Genomic DNA, 18,088 nt, shown 5'->3' on the forward strand with positions numbered 1-18,088 from the left:
CTGTTTTAGTCATGATCTCCAGTGACCCAGAAAACCTCTTTTTTAAAATTTTCGTTTGTTTTTGATTTTTGGTGGAGCTGGAGCATTCATGGTGAATATGGACTCAACCAGGTGAGCCTCAGTAGAGAGCTGGGGATCCTCTTAGGAGATTTTTGACCTTCATCCTACAGGGCATCCTTTGAGATATGATTTATGAGTGAAAGATGTGATACTATATATATTTATATACATATTCTATTTAAATTGTGACACCATAGAAAGTCATGCAAACTGAAGGAGATCGTACATGTCAAACATACCATACTTAATTTTAAAAAAAGAGAAAATCATGCAATAATAATATTCTCAAAGACTAAACAGTAGGAGGACTTCCCGGTGGTCCACCTGCCATCAGGGGCCACGGGTTCAATCCCTGGTCTGGAAAGACTCCACATGCAGGACAATTGAGCCTGTTTGCCTCAACTGCTAAGCCTGCTCCCTAAGAGCCCAGGCTCCGCAACAAGAGAAGCCACCGCAATGAGCCTTCGCACCGCAACTAGAGAGGAGCCCCTGCTCGCCGCAGCCCGTGGGCAACAAGGAAGATCAGGCACCACCAGAACTGTTTACAGATAAAATAAATAAACGCTGGGAAAAGCCCACAACAAAGCGGTAAGTCAAACACCACACAGGAAATACCTGATGTGTTGTATTATCCCAATCTTGTTTATATTGTGTATGTATGTATGTACACAGACACAGAGATTTTGAAATAACACTGGGAGGAAGCTGCCCCAAAGTGTTTCTGCATCTCTTCCATTTATCTAACGGATGTCTAGTTTTCATTAGTGGAAAGGAGATGATCCTTTTAAGTTGAATAGCAGAGCCAAACTGACACTGAAGGTGATCAATCAACAGTATGAAAAATGGAGATAGTGATATAAAGAAAACCACGAGCAATTCCCCCAAAATACAGAGGAGAAAATGACAAAAAAAAAGGGGGGGGGGAAATGCCAAATAAAAGTGGAAAATTATAGAAGAGTTACCCAAACTGTGGAAAGCTAAAGTTCCTCAAAAACAGAGTATAAGGGACCCAGAGACAATGACTAAATTATAGTGGGAGGAGAACGTCCCTGGGTGAGGGAAGAGCTGAGTCTCAGATTAACTAAGCTTCCCAGATGCTGGGACATGGGGTCAAGATGAATAACACAAATGGAAAAAGTGTATCTTGACAAAAACTGTGGAATCAGAAAGAAAAAGTAAGTCTACCACAAGGGTCCATCTTGTCATGAAGTGTCCGATCACCTGCAGGGCTGGAATTCAGAGGAACAGAATTCACCACCAAGGTCCCCACGGCAGCCTGCCTCTCTCTGGCCCTGCTCTTTGCTTGCAGTGGAGCCCCCAAGAGTCAGGGAGCTGAAAGCCACCCGACCCCCAGCAAGGGGGGGTGCAGCTGAAGGGGCATGGACTGGGGCTGTGGGTAGCAGCCCCTTCCCCTGGCTGAAAGTGGCTCCGAGCTCAGACCTTTGTGTGTGGTTTTTCCCAGGTTGCCCCGGGCAGCTTTACCTTGACCAACAGAAAACTGTCCAAGGTGGCCGAAATGTTTGCCACTGTGAAAAGAGTCACTGTTGCCGCCGGGTCTAAGTCCCGTTCACGGCACCGTGTTGAAGCTCTGCTTACTCGGAGTGAAGGGCTCATTTCCATCAGCCGCCACTCAGAAGGGCTGCTGCAGGAGGGAGCGTGCTATACGCGCAGAGGTGAGGCAGGAGGGGACGAGGGAGTGTGGTTGAGCTTGGCCAGGCTGGGCAGGAGACAGATGGTTTTATGTAGAGTGACCCAGCAATTCTCTCATCAGTCCTGCTAATAAATGGTTTGGTGACATTCTCAGCCATAATCCTGTCACAAGAGCATCTGTGACTGTTTGTCCCATCCTGACCCTGAGCCAGGATATGCTTTATCTCCACATTGGCAGAAACCACAGGGCCCCAGTTGAACTGTCAGAAGGAGAGTTCTCCTCTGGCTTTAGCGGGGCATGCAGCAGGTCCGTTCGTCCTGTTTTTCCCTAGCACAATCTGCCAATATCATCACTGCAAACATTTTCACGACCATCCTAATCTTGGGAGCATTCCATAATCCCAACCTGCCAGAATGATGCACAGTCAACTTCATTATCAAAACTCTTGTCCTGGCCATCTCCTTTTTATGAATATGAGCATCACAGCCAGGAGTCCAATATAATCAGCCTATATCATATCTCTTATGAAAAAAAAACTGTCTGCCACTAGCACCAGCCCTGTGAATATCTCACTGCCCGTCATCACATCAGCCATCCCATCACAACCATCAGAAAGAGATCTGGCGAAAGAGTTACTTTGAGAGAATAAGCAGGCCATAGGTCACAGAAAAGTCAGCCCTGGGTCATGCCACAAGGCTTGTTTATCGAAGAGTATTTCAACATCTCCAGATGCGATGACATGAATGCAGCATCAGGATGACCTGACCTGCAGGTTAGAATGCTTATTCCTGGGCCCACCTAAGACTTGTTAACCCAAATCTATGAGGGTAGAAGTGAGACTCCCTCTGTGGGTCCTTCCCTCCGTGACGCTGACCCACCCTGGTTTTGTTTGGGAGAATAAAAGATGTCACGCTTTCATCCTGGAAGCTGAGAATCCCCACTGTATTTGGAAGAGGGACCCTGCTAGTGTGATTAAGTTAAGAACCTTGACAGGAGGGGAAGGGGGTTATCGTGGATTATCTGGATGGACTCTATCTAATCTTATGGGTCCTAAAAAGTGAAGAAGCTTTCTCATTTGTGGTCAGAGGAGAGGTGACCTGAAAGAAGGGTGAGAGAGATGGGACACAGCCTCTTTGCAGACAGATGAGGTGCCATGGCATAGGAATGTGGGGAACTCCTAGAAACTAGAAGAGGCAAGGACAGAGTCTTGCTTAGGACTTATAAGGGGTCGGCCCTGATTTTAGCTGTGAGAGCCTCAGGCTCCCACCAGAAAGAACTGTAAAATAATAGGGTTAGTCAGCAGATTAGCATACTAGCATTTAAAAACCTCGCTCAGTCGAGCAGTCTTGAGCCTGGAGACGGGGGCTTGCCCCCCCCGACTCCTCCGGCCATGCCAGCAAGTGACCTCACACTGAGGCATCTGGGCCTCAGTTCGCATCAGCCGAGTGGACACAAACACAGCTGCTGTGACTGATTCTCAGAACCTTTGAGAAGATGATATCTGAAAAAGGAAATTCTTCTTTTCCCCAAAGTAGAGGGTGCATTCCCTGTGAGGGCGGTGGGTTGATTGGTGTCCCTCTTCGCTTCTAGGAGAGAAAACAGCCAAGCACTCCTAGATTCCTTAGTGGCATTTGTGCCATAGATGCTCCGCTGTGCCTGTCATCATGTGTCCTGTCCCCTGGCGCACCATCCGGCACGTAGACACTCTCAAAGGGACGTGTTAGATGAAGAATAAATTTAATCATCACATAGCAAAGGCAGCATCTTCAGGTGAATGGCGGGCTCCCGTGGGTGCAGCTCTTTCTAGAAGGCGCTGTAGCACTGGGTCACAGCTGCCACTGCGGACAGCCCTGCGTGGTGGTCAGATTGTGGCTCTGTGGTCAGATGGGTGTGGACTCAGACCCTAGCTCTAGAACTTACCCACTGGGAATCGATGGGCAAGCTACCTGACTGCTCTGAGCCCTAGTTTCCTCGCCTGTGAAACAGGGGTTGAGAAATGGTCCCTAAGCAGACTGATGTGAAAATTAAGTTTGGGCCTGGGAAGCACTCTGGTACGTGGGCAAGCAATGGGGACCCACACACGTCTCCGCTGTTGTGTTTACGTCTATGCACCAGCCAAGCGACAGCTGCCATGCTGCCCACGTTAACAGGGGCCTGGGAGTGAGAGATGGCTGGGGAGTCAAACCAGATGCAGAGCTTTCCTAGGGCTCTGCTCTGCTCATTCTCCAAAAGAAACATGAAGATCCAAGACGCTTGCGGGCCTCTTGCCCACCTGCATTCCAGAATCCGGACCCCACCCTCGCCACCTTACCTGGATCACCCCGCCCCCTTCTCCAGCTTCTCCAGCCAGAAACGCCTCAGGCAGCTGCAGCATCTTCCCCAGCCAGTCCATCATCACCGTCTCTAGCTCCGTGCACGCGGGACTGGCAGCCTGTGGGCAGGAGGAAAGGATGAGTCACAGGCGGCTGCCCTCAGCTTCCTGCCAGCTTGGGATTCAGGGGTATGACAAGCATCTTCCTTACTGCCCTTGATCAATTTAGCAAAAGGTTTCAAACATTTTCAAGAGGCCCATCCCTGGATGGGACTCACTTTGAAGGTGGGCTTGCACATGGTGGAGTTTCTGGAGAAGCAGCTGGACCCCTCCCCCCAGCAGCCCCAAGTCATCACCAAGGGCCACTGGCAGGGCTTGGTGCTGAGAGCTGGCACCCATAACCTTCTGCTTCCGTCTGGCCCCTGGAGAACCATGAAGGGGCCATGCTCCCTGGGGCCCAAGTTGGCTGCTGGAAGTCCATGTTCTCTGCATGGGGTCTGCCTCACCCAAAGGTTCAGGTCCTGGATGCATCATTACCTCTGCCCTCCGTGGCTTCTCCATCATAAACCTTTAGGGGCTGGTGCCAGAACAAGGGCCTAGATCTGGCTGAATTTCAGGAGCAACAGCAGGCTTTATTCATTCACTGACCTCTAGATTAAAATTGCCTGATCCCAGGTGCTATTCAAACATCTCCCAAAGTTTCAAACATGGTCTCCAGCCATGACTTGGGAGGAATGCAGGGCAGGAAGGCACCGACCTCTGCGATGACCTGCCCCCCAGCCCCCCTGTGCCCAGGCCTGCTTCCTCATTCAGCCATCTGTTTGTTTACAGAAGGACCTAGTAAGGCTCTCTGGTGGACCCCGGTTCACAATCACAGTGCGAGGAATGAGATGGGCTGAGTGGAGGAAGTGAAGCCCTGGGAACCCCTCAGTCTCTCCTCTTGCCTTCCAAGCTCTGGGGACGGTTCTCCTGTGCTCGGGAGGGGGTGAGCTGGCCACAGGCCCCAGCTGCAGGTGGACCAGCCTCTCCAACCATCTGGGTCTCACTGTGGTGCTCTGGGTGCCCTCACGCGTGCCCCAGTTCCCCTCATACTGTGGGGCAGCACCGCCCAGAGGACCCCCCCATCCCATCCTGGCCAAGCCCCTCTCCAGGCATGGGAACCTGCCCCACTGCTCAGAGCCCAGGGCTCGGCCAGTGCCTCTTAGGGACAGTGAGGCAGCCCTCCAAGGCCCCAGGGCACCAGGCCATCCTCAGAGGAACAGACCCGGAGGGACGGGGGCTCTGGATTGGAGTCCGAGTGGAGTCTGCTGTCCTGTCTGATGTAGGGAACATGCTTTAGAAGACACATGCTGAGAGTCCCCGAGGCCACATGGGCAGCACCCAGGCTGCTGTTCCAAAGAGAAATCCCTGCAACTAAGGCAAGAGCTGAGGGCTGACCCTCCAGGTCTGCCTCTGGTGTGCTGAGGCTCCCTTCCCCAGCAACCCTGGACCCCAGGCTAGAGAGGAGCAATGAGGGAGGGGGCCGGAGCCGGGGGTCGGGGTGACGGGGGCGCCGCACCTCGCACCTCGGGTGTTCAGGAACTCACACCCGCTTAGTGCCTGAGGCCGTTACTCAGCACGACTCAGGAGTTACAAGTCTGCTCAGCTACTTTGCACAAGCAAGCAGGCACCCTGGGCCCAGAAGGCTGAGAGCAGACCCTAGAGAGGGGCCCTCAAATATGGACAGCACTGGGGTCCCTCACATGGTCAGCAGGAGGCCCTGGGGTCCCTCACACGGTCAGCAGGAGGCCCTGGGGTCCCTCATATGGTCAGCAGGCACTGCTGGGGTCCCTCACACAGTCAGCAGGAGGCCTCACTCTGCATGAAGGAAGCCAGGAATATTTCCTGTGGTGCTGGGCTGGGATCACTCTAGGCCTTTTTATAAAATAGTGTTTATTGGAGCATAGTTGATTTAGAATGTGGTGTTAGTTTCTGGGGTACAGCAAAAGAATCAGTTACATGTATACCTATATGCCCTCTTCTTTAATTTTATTCCCGTATGGGTCATTACGGAATATCGAAGTGTTCCCTGTGTTATGTAGCAGGTTCTTATTAGCTACCCACTTTATTATAGTGCATATATGTTAATCCGCAGCTCCTAATTTATTCCTCCCCCACCTCACCCCCTGGTAAACACAAGTTTGTTTTCTATGTTTGTGATTCTAGTTCTGTTTTGTAAATAAGATCATGTGTACCATTTTTAAGATTCCACCTATAAGCGATATTCTATGATATCATAAGATGATATGATGATGATATCACATGATGCCTGTCTTTGTCTGTCTGCCCTACTTCACTTAGTATGATAATCTCTAGGTCCATCCACATTGCTGCATGGCATTACTGCATTCTTTTTTATAGCTGAGTAATATTCCATTGTATATAAAGGTGCCCCGGGGTTGGTGTGGAGGCAGGGCCGATCCCTGCTCTTGGCAGCATCACTTTTGTTGTGCTGGGCTCCTTCTTGGGATAGCATCCATGGCTGAGAACAGAGAGGGTGGGACCAGGGCAGTCATGTTTCTCAAACTGCAGATGGTCTAGAAACCCCTTGTTCTGCTTGGAAGACATATAGGTCCCCAGGCTCGGGCTGCAGAAGCTCCAGGGCCTCTACTGTGGTTTGAATTGAAACCAAGCACCTCTAAACACACCGCTGTGCAGAGCTGGCTTTCGGATGTGGACAGACTCCCCCTCTGCTTCTCCAAACTCCAGATTCCCACACGAGGCCCCCTCTGCCCAGACCCACGTCCCTCTCCTTCCCACCTGCTCACTGCCTGAGTCCTGGCTGCATGTCCCATGTGGGAACCCCAGGACACCCCCCCACCAACACTCACCCAGGAGAAGCCGATGCAGCCGATGGCCCCACACAGCATGTCCGCGAGCATGGCCGGGTACGAGCTGGCCGTGGGGAAGTAGGCGAAGAAGTAGGGACTGTGCCAGTGGGTCACCTGTGTGGGACACGGGCAGTCACTTGGGGCCGGGGGGCAGCCCTGCAGGCAGGGGGCCAGGGCGCTCGGGTGTGCCACAGAGAGTCAAGTCTGTTCATAGAAAAACCTTGTTCTAACTTCTGGCCAGAAGTGTCAGCAAGGGGGCTGCCCCTGAGAGCCCATCTCTTTGTGTCATGAGATTGCTTTTTCTAAAACTGCTCCAAAAAATAGTCTATATCTGAAAAGGGGAAAAAGAGAGATCTGATTTTTGAGGTTTCCTCAGCCGCCTACTGCAGCTTCCTCCCTCTCCTGTCCAATCCATTCCCAGTTTATGGAGCAGAAACTTCTGGGCTTGGCAGTCTCATGGAAACCCCAGGAGATAGTGCCTGGAGGTGGGGCCTTTGGGAAGTAAGGGGCTGGGTGAGCTGGAAAGGGTGGACCCTCCACATGGAAGAAAGGCTGGGATCAGAACCTCCCAGGATCCAAATCTGCGGGAACCTTGACCTTGGATGCCCAACCTTTGCCCCATGAGAAGAGGATGCACCTGTCCAAGCTGCCAGCAGTGGGATCTGCCGCTGCACAGCGGCTGGGACAGCCCTGGGTCTGACATTTAACTGCACTCCCGGGAGGGATTTCGTGCTGAGCGGCTTGTCACATTTGCACAACCTCTGGGCCGGTGAGAACCAGAATCCTGCTCTCTGCTCGAAGCGCAAATATCACAGGAACTCCTGGGAGGAGGAGAGCGGGGAGGCGCCCTGGGCTTAGGGGACCCATCAGGAACCCCATGGGTGGGGGCGCCTCGCCCCGAGTGTCAGGGTCTGAAATTCCAGAACCTGGGCTCCTGACTAGAGCTGAGGGGGTGAGGCCGAGGGTCTGAGACCCCTCACCACACCAGTGAACATTCCTTTAGGTGAGTCCAGGGAAAATCTCATCATGCAAGCATGAAGCTGCGGTGGGGCTGCCTTTGAATTTGAGCTGTCTGCTTCCCTCCAAGTGACTCTTGGGAGACAACTGTCCTGGGTGCTCCCCACGTCTGTCTGCAGCCCCGGGTGCGCCCCACGGCCAGGCTCACGGACCTCAGACAAAGAGGCCCACTTTGGTGGTCCACGCTGCGCAGTCTCAGCAGCACGCAGCCTACTCAGATAAAATAAAGGAAACCTTTTTTCCACCACTGATCGCCCCTCTGCTGAAATTAACTTACTTGAAGCTAACCATCTGTCTCACGTCCCAGGGTCTCAGGGCAGGGGACTGACCTTGTAACTGAGCAGGACCCTATGGGGCTTTCCTGGGAACAGACCCCTCCCCCACAGCCTCTGAGGTGGCTCCTATCTGCAGTACCCAGATAATAGTATCTGACGTGCACTTCCTGAGTTGTTTTACAGATGATAAAACCCCCACCACATGAAAGAAATTAACTACTTGATGACCATGAGCACATAGCTCCCAGCCTCTTGGCACCTGAGGATTGATCATGTGAACCCCTGTGATCCCACCCCGTGACCTCACCATCAACCAATAAGAGGAGGAGCTGATCACTACCCTGAGACTTTAAAAATGCTTTCCAGAAGAAATCCACCGGGAGTTCGGGTGTTTCGAACGTTAGCTGCCCTGGACTCCTTGCGGGATACCTGTGATAAATACCGCACTATCCTTCATCACAAGCTGGTGTCAGCTGGCTGGCTTTACTGCACAGGGGCCAGTGGACCCAGGCTGGCTCAGTAACAACCTAGGGGGCCAGAGGGAAATCACCCCCTTTGGAGCCCACACGATCTGGATTGCAGTCCTGATTCCATCACTTACTAGCTGTGTGACCTTAGGCAGATCACTCAGCCTCTCTGGGCTTCAGTGGTCTCAGCTATAAAACAGAAATAGCAAAGTTTCTCCCCAAGAAAATGACTGTGAGGATTAGGTGCAATAATGCAAGTGAATTGCCTGACACCCAAGAGGTACTAAACGAACGCCTGCCCTCCTCTGCTTCAACCATGGATATAGGCTTACCCCTGGCATGATGATCTTCTCGACATCCTTAATGATGTCCTCAAATGTCTCTGGCTCCTGCGGGGCGGTGGTGGGGATCAGGCGGCGCAGGTAGCCTGGATCCACATCCGGAAACACCTGGCGCCCCTCGATGCCTTCCAGGTAGTCAGCCACGTAATCCACCATTTCCTTCCCCCTCCTGCGAAACTCACTTGCATTCATGGTGACCGCCCTCCTCAGACGCAAAAGCTGCACAGAGAGAAAAGAAGTCAGTTGCAGATGTGACGATGCCTCACCTGTAGTGGAGCGGTCCAAGCTGACCACTGGGGTGGCCTGGGCGGGGAACCAAACACCCCAGAGTCCACCCAGACTCCAAGTCAGGAACACTTTACCATGTCCAGATGGGGTAGAAGTAACCCTGGATTTGGAGACTGTAGCAAAGTACTTATTCTACTATTCACCAGCTACTCAGCTAAAGACAATGCCGTGTCTCTGTCTCGTTTCTTTTTCTGTCTGTATCATGAAATGGACCAGGCACACATTTATTTCCAGGGTCCATCCCAACTTTAATAACAAGCCTTGGTTTCCAAATCGTGCCTTATTCTTCATGGGCTGTGGGACAGAGACTCTCTGGGTCTCTCTTTATCTGAGAAAAGCAGATGACCATGCTGATCTTTCCGGAAGGTAGAAAGGCAGTCACGTGGCCTGTGTCCAGCATGAGCAGAGCCTGGATAGGATAACCCCATCAGCACGTCTTGTTTCTATATCTTGACTCCATCATCAGAGGGACCCACACCTCTGCATACAACCCCCTTCTTTCCTCATCACACAATAACATCCAAGTGGCCCTGGTCCTCTGTGGTGGATTCCATAAAGAATCCATGAGCTCCAAATTAGCTCATGGGACCTTTCCCAGGGGAAATGCAAGGCTATGTTTCTGGTCACATTGTCGCCAATCAATCAATGCATAATCTTTTTTCTGTGTCCTTTTGTGTGATAGTTGCTCAGTTGTGTCCGACTCTTTGAGACCCCAAGGACTATAGCCTGCCAGGCTACACTGTCCATGGAATTTTGCTGCAAGAGGGGGGAGCCATTCCCTTCTCCAGGGGATCTTCCCAACCCAGGGATTGAACCGAGGTCTTCCACATTGCAGGCAGATTCTTTACCATCTGAGCCTCCAGGGAAAGCTGGAATTAGCTTTGATTTGTAACCAGGCCTATTGAATCCTACCTCTGTTGTCCAGAGATACTAACATTTGCCATTTGAAATCAGGCATATATGCATGCTAAGTCACTTCAGTTGTGTTGGACTCTTTGCAACCCTGTGGACTGTAGCCCACCAGGCTCCTCTGTCCATGGGATTCTCCTGGCAAGAATATTGGAGTGGATTGCCAATTTCTTCTCCAGGGGATCTTCCCCACCCAGGAATCAAACCCATGTCTTTATATCACCTGCATTGGCAGGCAGGTTCTTTACCACTAGCACCACCTGGAAAGCCCCATTACCTTCTAAATACACTTTATTTAATACACCTTGGCCCCATGAACTTTGAACTTCTGGCCAACGACTCTCTCACTCATGAATGTCACTTACCTAATACACGTATTTTCTCCCTAAGGCACATCACAGCCTTCTTGCATGTAGGGCCCCTGGAATGAACGCCAGCACTGTATTTGGGGGCCATTTTTTAATAGTCAGGTAACTGAGAATAACATGAAGATGCAGCAGTAAATAGGCCACTTGCTGAAGCAACTAGGCAGAGTGTTGCCTTATCAGATTCTGCTGGCAACAAGCACCTTGGGCAACTTAAATTTTCTATCCTGCTATGTATGTGTGTGTGGCCAAGAATGATCATGAAGGCACCATTGTGGCGATTAATAATACAGATGAATTGTTGAAAACAGTTGCACCTGCATATAGAAAATCTATGAATAGTAAGCATGGATTACATTTTCCAAACTGGAAATGTGGGCCACACAAAGAAAGAAAAATATTCCTAGAATCCCATCACTCAAAAATTCTGGCACGCCCCCTTCCACATTGTTTCTTATAAGAGACAATTGTATGCTAAGTCATGGATGCATTTTTTAATTCTAATAGTTCAACGATTCATAAATCAAGATTAGTTTTCCTGTGGGAGTAAGTGTTGGGAGATGGTTCTACAAGCCACTGTATCTAGCTGATGATCTTGAGATCATGTTCTCAGCACTTCCATTGTTTCCCATCATCTGTGCTGCTTTTCATTTTTTTTTAAACAATTTTAATGTTAAACATATCAAGACAGGTTTTATTCAAGACTATTGCAATAGGAGAGGGAGACTGTCTCCCAAATGCAACAGGGGTCAGTGGGGATTTCCAAAGACAGGAAGAGTTAGGAAGCAGATGGTACTTTACTAAGAATAGTTTGGCTGGGTGTCCAGGTGGAGGAAGAAGAGCTGAAATGTATCCCAAGGGTAGAAGCTTGCTTGATAAACCAACTTAGCATGATTTTCTGCTACAGCTGGGGTCGGTTCCCTGAGGCGCAAACCTGCACTCAGGAGCGGGCTCGGAGAGGCCTGACTGGGTCTGGCTGAGGAGAGTGTCTCTGTAAAGGGGAGTCAGATTGATGATGCCTCCCCTCTCCTGGCCTTCTCTCCAGGGTTCTCTTTCAGATTTTCTCCGTGAGTAGTATAGAAGGCACCCATGGAAGATTCCAGGCTCATCAAGGTTAGTGACTGGGTCAAACCTCCACATCCAAATGACTGTCTGGGGATACATTTTTCAGAGAGTGAACACGTGAGTGACAGTGACTGGATATGATAGAGGATTCGATTCTAAATTACTGCAACAGCAAAGGCTAAACTAATAGCATGAGAAACACCAAACTGACTCTTTGAGTTTCCATTGCACCTTTGTGTTTCATAAGCTGCAGGTCAAGGGAGCTTATCCAAAATACCGTGGCCAGAATTTCCAAAGGCTCTTAGTGCAAAGCCATGAAGCCTTCCGTATATGTACACTTTCAGGTTCATAATTCCTTGGGCCTGAAGGCTTCTAAATTTATTTTTCACTTGGAACAACTCTGATTATGTCCGATGTCACACATAGAGTAAAACTAGGTTATACTTCAAATTGACGTATTTTAAATTGACTCGATTCAAGTTCAACCAAAATTGCATCAAACCGCTGATCTTTTCGCTAGCTTGTTTTCTTTCACAAAGTAATTATGAGTACATTTCCCAGGTTGGTAAAGACTTTCCTGTTGCTTGATTTCTCCCAATTGCATAGTGTTCCACAGGGTGAATGTGCTGCGTTCACAACGTACGTCACTATCGTTGAATATCTACCTCATCTCTGGTTATCACCTCCATTAGTGGGGACAGTTGGTGTAACCTAATGGCCAACCCTGCATGATCAAGAACAAGAGTCTGCACAGCATGACATAGAGGCAGCTGAGGTTTCCTCGTGTTCCTCAACTGGGAGCGAACACCACAGTGAAGCTCTGTCTCAAATAATGTTTATGACAATTAGACAAGTACATGGGAACAGCTCAGGAAAAGAGCCACCAAATAAGCGTTCAGTACATGTTGTTAGAGTTTCTATAAAAAGCCCTGGGACTCACAGCCTCAATCTTTGTTTTTTCAGTTTGAGTCAGAATTTCCTTAAGAAAAGCACTTATTCTATAATTTCTTTAGAGCGAACTATTATAGAGATACGTATTTTGTGTGCGTGCTCAGCCACTGTGTCATGTCCGACTCTCTGCCCCGTGGACTGTAGCCCGCCAGCTTCCTCTGTCCATGAGATTGCCCAGACAAGAATCTTGGAGTGAGTTGCCATTTCCTCCTCCAGGAGATCTTCCCGACCCAGGGGTTGAACCCAAGACTCTGCTATGTCTCCTGTGTCCACGGGCAAGTGGATTCTTTACCGCTGGGCCGTCTAGTTAACGTTCTATGGCCAGACTTGCCCCCAGAAAATATTTTTGCCAAATTACTCACTCACAGGGACTGTATAAAAGCTCTAGATTTGCCACACAATATCAAACACTGGGCTTTAGATACATTTCAAGCTTCACCAGTCAGGCAAAGTTTCATGATTTCATTTTACTTTGATTTATGAAGACAAATAATTTTCTCACACGACTTTGCATAGTGGTGTGAGATTTCTTTTCTTGGGTTTCCTTTTTAATGAACTGCTTGTTCATTACATTTTTTTCTACTTGGATATTAGATGTTTTCTTATTTAATTGCAAGAGCACTAATATAATAAATACTTGCACCCTATAATAAATACTTGTACCCTATGTGTGATGTATTTTGCAGACATTTTCCTCATTTTTATTTGATCTAGTTTTGCTTTTAATTTTATCTTGACTTATAAGAATTCTAATGTAGTCAGATCTCAGGATCTGTTTCTTTGTGATTTGTTCCTTGTGCAAGACTATTAAAAAAAGCTTCTTAGAGTAAATATTCGCACAACCTCTATTTGCCCTCCAGGCTCCAGGGATCCTCTGAGGCTTCAGAAGGATGCGTAGGTTCCTGGAGTATCAGTCATTCTCTTCTAATGGGAATACAAGAGTATGCATGGCCAAACGGAAGGTCTTGGGAAAAAATAAAACTGACAGACACACCAACTTGCCCTTCCAAAGAAATATTCCCAGTCAAATTGTAAGATAAGATCTGATTATTATTTTCTAATCATTCTTTCCTCTATTTGCCAATTCTTTCCCACAAAGACTTTTCCAGAAGACTTTTAATACAAACTCACAGAGAATCTTGTATTCATTTTGGAGCTGTTTGCTATCTCATGCCCTCAAGCTGGGCAAATATTGGCTGGAAGATGTAGACGATGATAAAGGTTATGACTGAGGCCTTTCCAGGCCTTGAAATAGTGGCTGTTGACATAATCTGATCGCAGCTGCAGGCCTGTGGTGAGCCCCACCTGCTCAAGGCCGCACAAGCCCCTCTGCAGGCCCTCAGGCCTCCTGACTGACCTGAAGGCCATTTGTTTTTGTATTGCATCATTTCACCGACACCCCTTGCTAACTGCGGGCTTCTCTAAGCAGAGTCCTCAACTCTTTATTTTGGTTTCTCAGGACCAATCAGACCCTGCACCACAGTAAGTACCATGACTGTTTTCTGAATGAGGAACGAAAAAATGAATGAATGGAAAATCTATTTGTCCTCTGAACATGTTGTCTCTGACACATTAGATCCTACTCTCTACCTTTAAGACAACCATAAACCAGCTCATCATGTACCTGCCACAAGAACAGGAGACATTTTGCCCTTTCCCCAGGGAATCCTGACCCTTCTCCCAGACTCCTATGTACAGTTCATGCTGAGCCTTTAACCCTACAGGTTCAGAACTGACCTGGTTTCCCCAGTCTTGCACCCAGAAGTTCATCTTGGATTTGAGCCACCCTCTGCTCTGGCCCCAGCAGTCCTTGTGGTCCTAGTTGGAAATATCCCCCTTCCTGGACCCCTGGAATCCTAACTTTGCCACAGGTGTTTGGAGAGAACTGGGTGCAGGCTCCAGCCAATTCTTCCCTGGCAGTGGGGGTTGGGTGGGCCCTGTGCAGAGCTTATGTGGTGACTGCACAGTCAGCCCTGAACACACGGGGCCAGCCACGCCCGCTGCACAGGGGTCTGAGTACCCCCAGGCCTCGGGGCAGAGGACCGGAACCGAGGTGCTTTGCACCTGTCCATGGTCCTGCCTGTGAATTCAGACACACCTTGGTCTTGGTTTCAAACCCTGGGACAGCGGACTCCTCAATCAACCTTTCCTGGTTTTCCTTCTCTATCAGTATAAAAAGAAAAGTGTTTACTTTTTTTTTTTTTAATACTATTTCAGGGAAAACAAACCATAATTTACGTTTCAAAAAACACCTCTCCCTCTGGAACTGTGAGGCCTTGTTTCTTTTTTAAAACCTCAAGCACATGAGTAGTAGGCGCAAAACTAAATTGGCTCATCTTCCCCTAAATTGACTGGCTTTTGGATGATCATCTTCTCTATGGGCACAAAGAGAATAAACAAACCTGACAGAGAAAGGTTTCTAGCCAAGACTGTCAGGAAGCCTCTAGTGATGAGACCTATCTAACAGTAAGGATGGTGATCTGTTAACCTGTTTGGAAAAAAAAAAATCCTCTAACATCTTTTGTACCACTTAACACGCTAGTTAACAGCGAGATATTTAGGGGCCTTAAGGCCAGGCGGGGGATGCAGACTGTGTCCTGGAGCTGGGACTCAGGTCATTAGTGCAAAGCCACAACTTTGTTAGGCTCACCCGGATGGAGCTGGCACCATGGAGGAGACGGCCAGCATCACAAAGGAGGTGGGTACCTCTGGCCTTCAATCTCCCACCAGCAGCCCTCATTGGCAAAATGCTACCAGGATCCAGGTGTCCTTGTAATGGGGGAAACACAGCCTGTGAGGGCCCCAGGGGGGCAGGGAGATACAGGAACAGAGACCCAGAAAGGCAGCCCTAACTTGCTGCATCTTTATTACATCTGTGCCACTGCTACCCTCATCGTCCAGGAGGAAGAAGTGTTGAGGGTCTTCCCAGGTATGAATGCAGAGCTGAGGCAGAGCCCATGAATCCGCCAAGCACTCTGTCTGCTCTAAACACTCTTACCACTTTCTCCCACACATACATCACTTTACCTAAGCTGAGGTGTTCTTGGTGGAGTAGGGACTCTCTCATTGGTTTAAAAATGGTCAACATTACAATCCATGCATGCTGGAGATGGTGTGGAAAAAAGGGAATCCTCCAACACTCTTAGTGGGAATGTGATTGGTACAGACACTCTGGAGAACAGTATGGAGGTTCCTTAAAAAAACTAAAGATAGAGCTGCAGTATGATCCTTCAGTCCCACTCCTGGGCAAATATCTGGTTTCAAAAAGATACATGAGCCCCAGTGTTTACTGCAGCAGTATTTACAATAGCCAAGGTATGGAAGCAGCCTAAATATCCATTGTCAGATGAATGGATAAAGATTGGTGCATACACAGAATGGAATAGTGAAAGTGAAGTCATGTCTGACTCTTTGTGACCCCATGGACTGTAGCCCACCAGGATCCTCCATCCATGGGATTTTCCAGGCCAGAGTACTGGAGTGGGTTCTTCCCAACCCAGGGATCGAACCTGGATCTCCCGCATTGTAGGCAGACGCTTTACTGTCTGAGCCACCAGAATGGAAACTTGAAAAACCAGCTTTTCCCTGAGCTTCTGGGAATGAGTTCCTGGATGCTCCCTAGAGGCCAGGAGGAGGCAGTCTCCCAGGGCATCTCCCTGCTCCTGGTTGTGTCCCTGATGCAGGGTAACTAGGGGGACAAGGTGCTTGCCACGTTTGGCTGCAGGTGTGCCTCTGGCCAGGCCGCTGGACCTCCAAGCCTCCATCTTCAGTCTGTAAAATGTACAGCACTAAGCATCACATAGGATTCTAAGTAGGGTACACAATCGCTCCTGTGGTCCATGCCATGGCAACATCGCCGGGAGTTGCTGTCGGGGGGAAAGCCCACAGACGCCTGAGTGATGGGCAGTGGGCTCTCCCCTGTCAGGGCTGGACACCCGGGGGCACCTCCTCTCTAGCCAGCTGGGTCTGGATTAGAGAGGTTCCCTGCTGCGCTTAGTAAAACCAGAGTCTTCCACTCTGCCATCCTTAGACCATGCTCCTCTTCCCAGCAGTCATGAGAAGCAGAGAGAACAGGGGTTAAGGTCAGAGCAACAAACGTGAGTCCTGGCTCTGCTGCAAGCGGCCGGGCAGCTGCCGGCTGGCTCCATGACCTCTGGAGTCTTGGTTTAGCCCCTTATAATCAGGCAGCAAGATGCTGCAGGCACAGGACACTCAGTACTGGAATTCTCGGACTCAGAATGCTGGCTGGGTCTGGCATTTATGCATCCTTATGTTAGGAAAGAAGCAGGTCAGATCATCACGGGGTCAGACAGAGCGCCAGGGAAGCAGGAGAGAAATGGAGGGTGAGGAGAACGCACGCCCACCCCGGATGTAGATCAAGCCTAGAGGGGAAAGCTTCGCTCCTCTGACATGAGAGTCTCGCATCTGTTTCTGATTCAGTCCCTGATCAATGAACAATCCGCATCTTAGTGTTTTCCTGGCCAGCAACTCCTTATGAGAAGGAGCCACAAAGACATTTACAGCATGATTTTCAATCTTACTCTCATGGGAAGGTACTGCTTCCACTCACACTCCTGCAGACGGATTGGGATGGAATAGAAAGCTGGCTGAAACACTCACAGTTTAAGCAATTTCAAAAGCAGAGACTTATCAGTGACATTTAACCAGTTAATAGTATTCTAATTTCTCCCTGAGCTCAGACCATTCAAACAGCTGTCGTCAGGACATGTGTATCATTTAGTAGCCTCTTACCATTTATTTTCCCCGTAAGCCCAATGACACTGTGTGTAGTTACATGAATATCATGCACATATGTACCTTATCGATACCTGCCAATTTCAAAGTGTCACAGGTTGTTGGCTGTTGTGAACAGCACTGCTGTGGGGAAAGCAGCCGTGAGCTACACACCATGGGGCCAAGCACTTCTCCCTTCTTGTATTTGTCCCTTAAAGATACTCATTCCCAATGGGATTCAAAGGTGTGAGTTTTACAGTTCTTTGGCATGTTGCCAAATTTCTTTCCCGAAAAACTAGAATAAAAAAAATTGTCACCCATCAGACTTGGTAGGTGTGAACACACCATCCCTGCTATTTTTTTTTATCATTCATTCAGTTTCAAATTAAGATTTTTCACTCCTGTTTCCTCTTCTAAGACATTCACATAAGAACCATCAGTCATTTAATCTGAACTTTCCTCCTCTGTTTCCATTTTAATTTAGTGTCAGACTAGACCTCCTCCCCCTTAGCTTTTTCCCTCATTCTTTTTCCTCAATCCTTCACCCTGTCCCCTTCTTTTATTCCCCTGGAGTCACATTAATGATTGATAAAAGGTCACAACCTTCTGCCTTTTTTATAGACTTGAGACAATGGTCTAGCTGGTTGCTTCTTTTTATAACAGGCAGGACGCCCTGTGACTATGATACATATTGACTTCCCAGCTAGAATAAACACCCACCACCTGCCACTGTGCATATAGGCAGTGTCTCTGGCACAGTCTTTATGAAGTCCCCACTTTTTTC

General features: G+C 49.0%; 1 protein-coding gene across 3 annotated transcripts in view; it reads right to left on the reverse strand.

Annotated features, from left to right (window-relative positions):
- The window catches only part of DDC (dopa decarboxylase), an 89,745-nt gene that overhangs the window by 60,403 nt on the left and 11,254 nt on the right, over nucleotides 1-18,088 (reverse strand). For all 3 annotated transcript variants that reach the window (XM_070472061.1, XM_070472058.1, XM_070472063.1), the window contains exons 2-4: nucleotides 8,984-9,211; nucleotides 6,893-7,006; nucleotides 4,023-4,142 (exon numbers count right to left, since the gene is read on the reverse strand). In XM_070472061.1, the coding sequence (XP_070328162.1) occupies nucleotides 4,023-4,142; nucleotides 6,893-7,006; nucleotides 8,984-9,184 (435 nt within the window). In that variant the 5' untranslated portion in view covers nucleotides 9,185-9,211. The remainder of the gene's footprint in view (nucleotides 1-4,022; nucleotides 4,143-6,892; nucleotides 7,007-8,983; nucleotides 9,212-18,088) is intronic.

Source organism: Odocoileus virginianus, chromosome 1 (assembly GCF_023699985.2).
Source record: "Odocoileus virginianus isolate 20LAN1187 ecotype Illinois chromosome 1, Ovbor_1.2, whole genome shotgun sequence".
In the NCBI taxonomy this organism is placed as follows: Eukaryota; Metazoa; Chordata; class Mammalia; order Artiodactyla; family Cervidae; genus Odocoileus; species Odocoileus virginianus.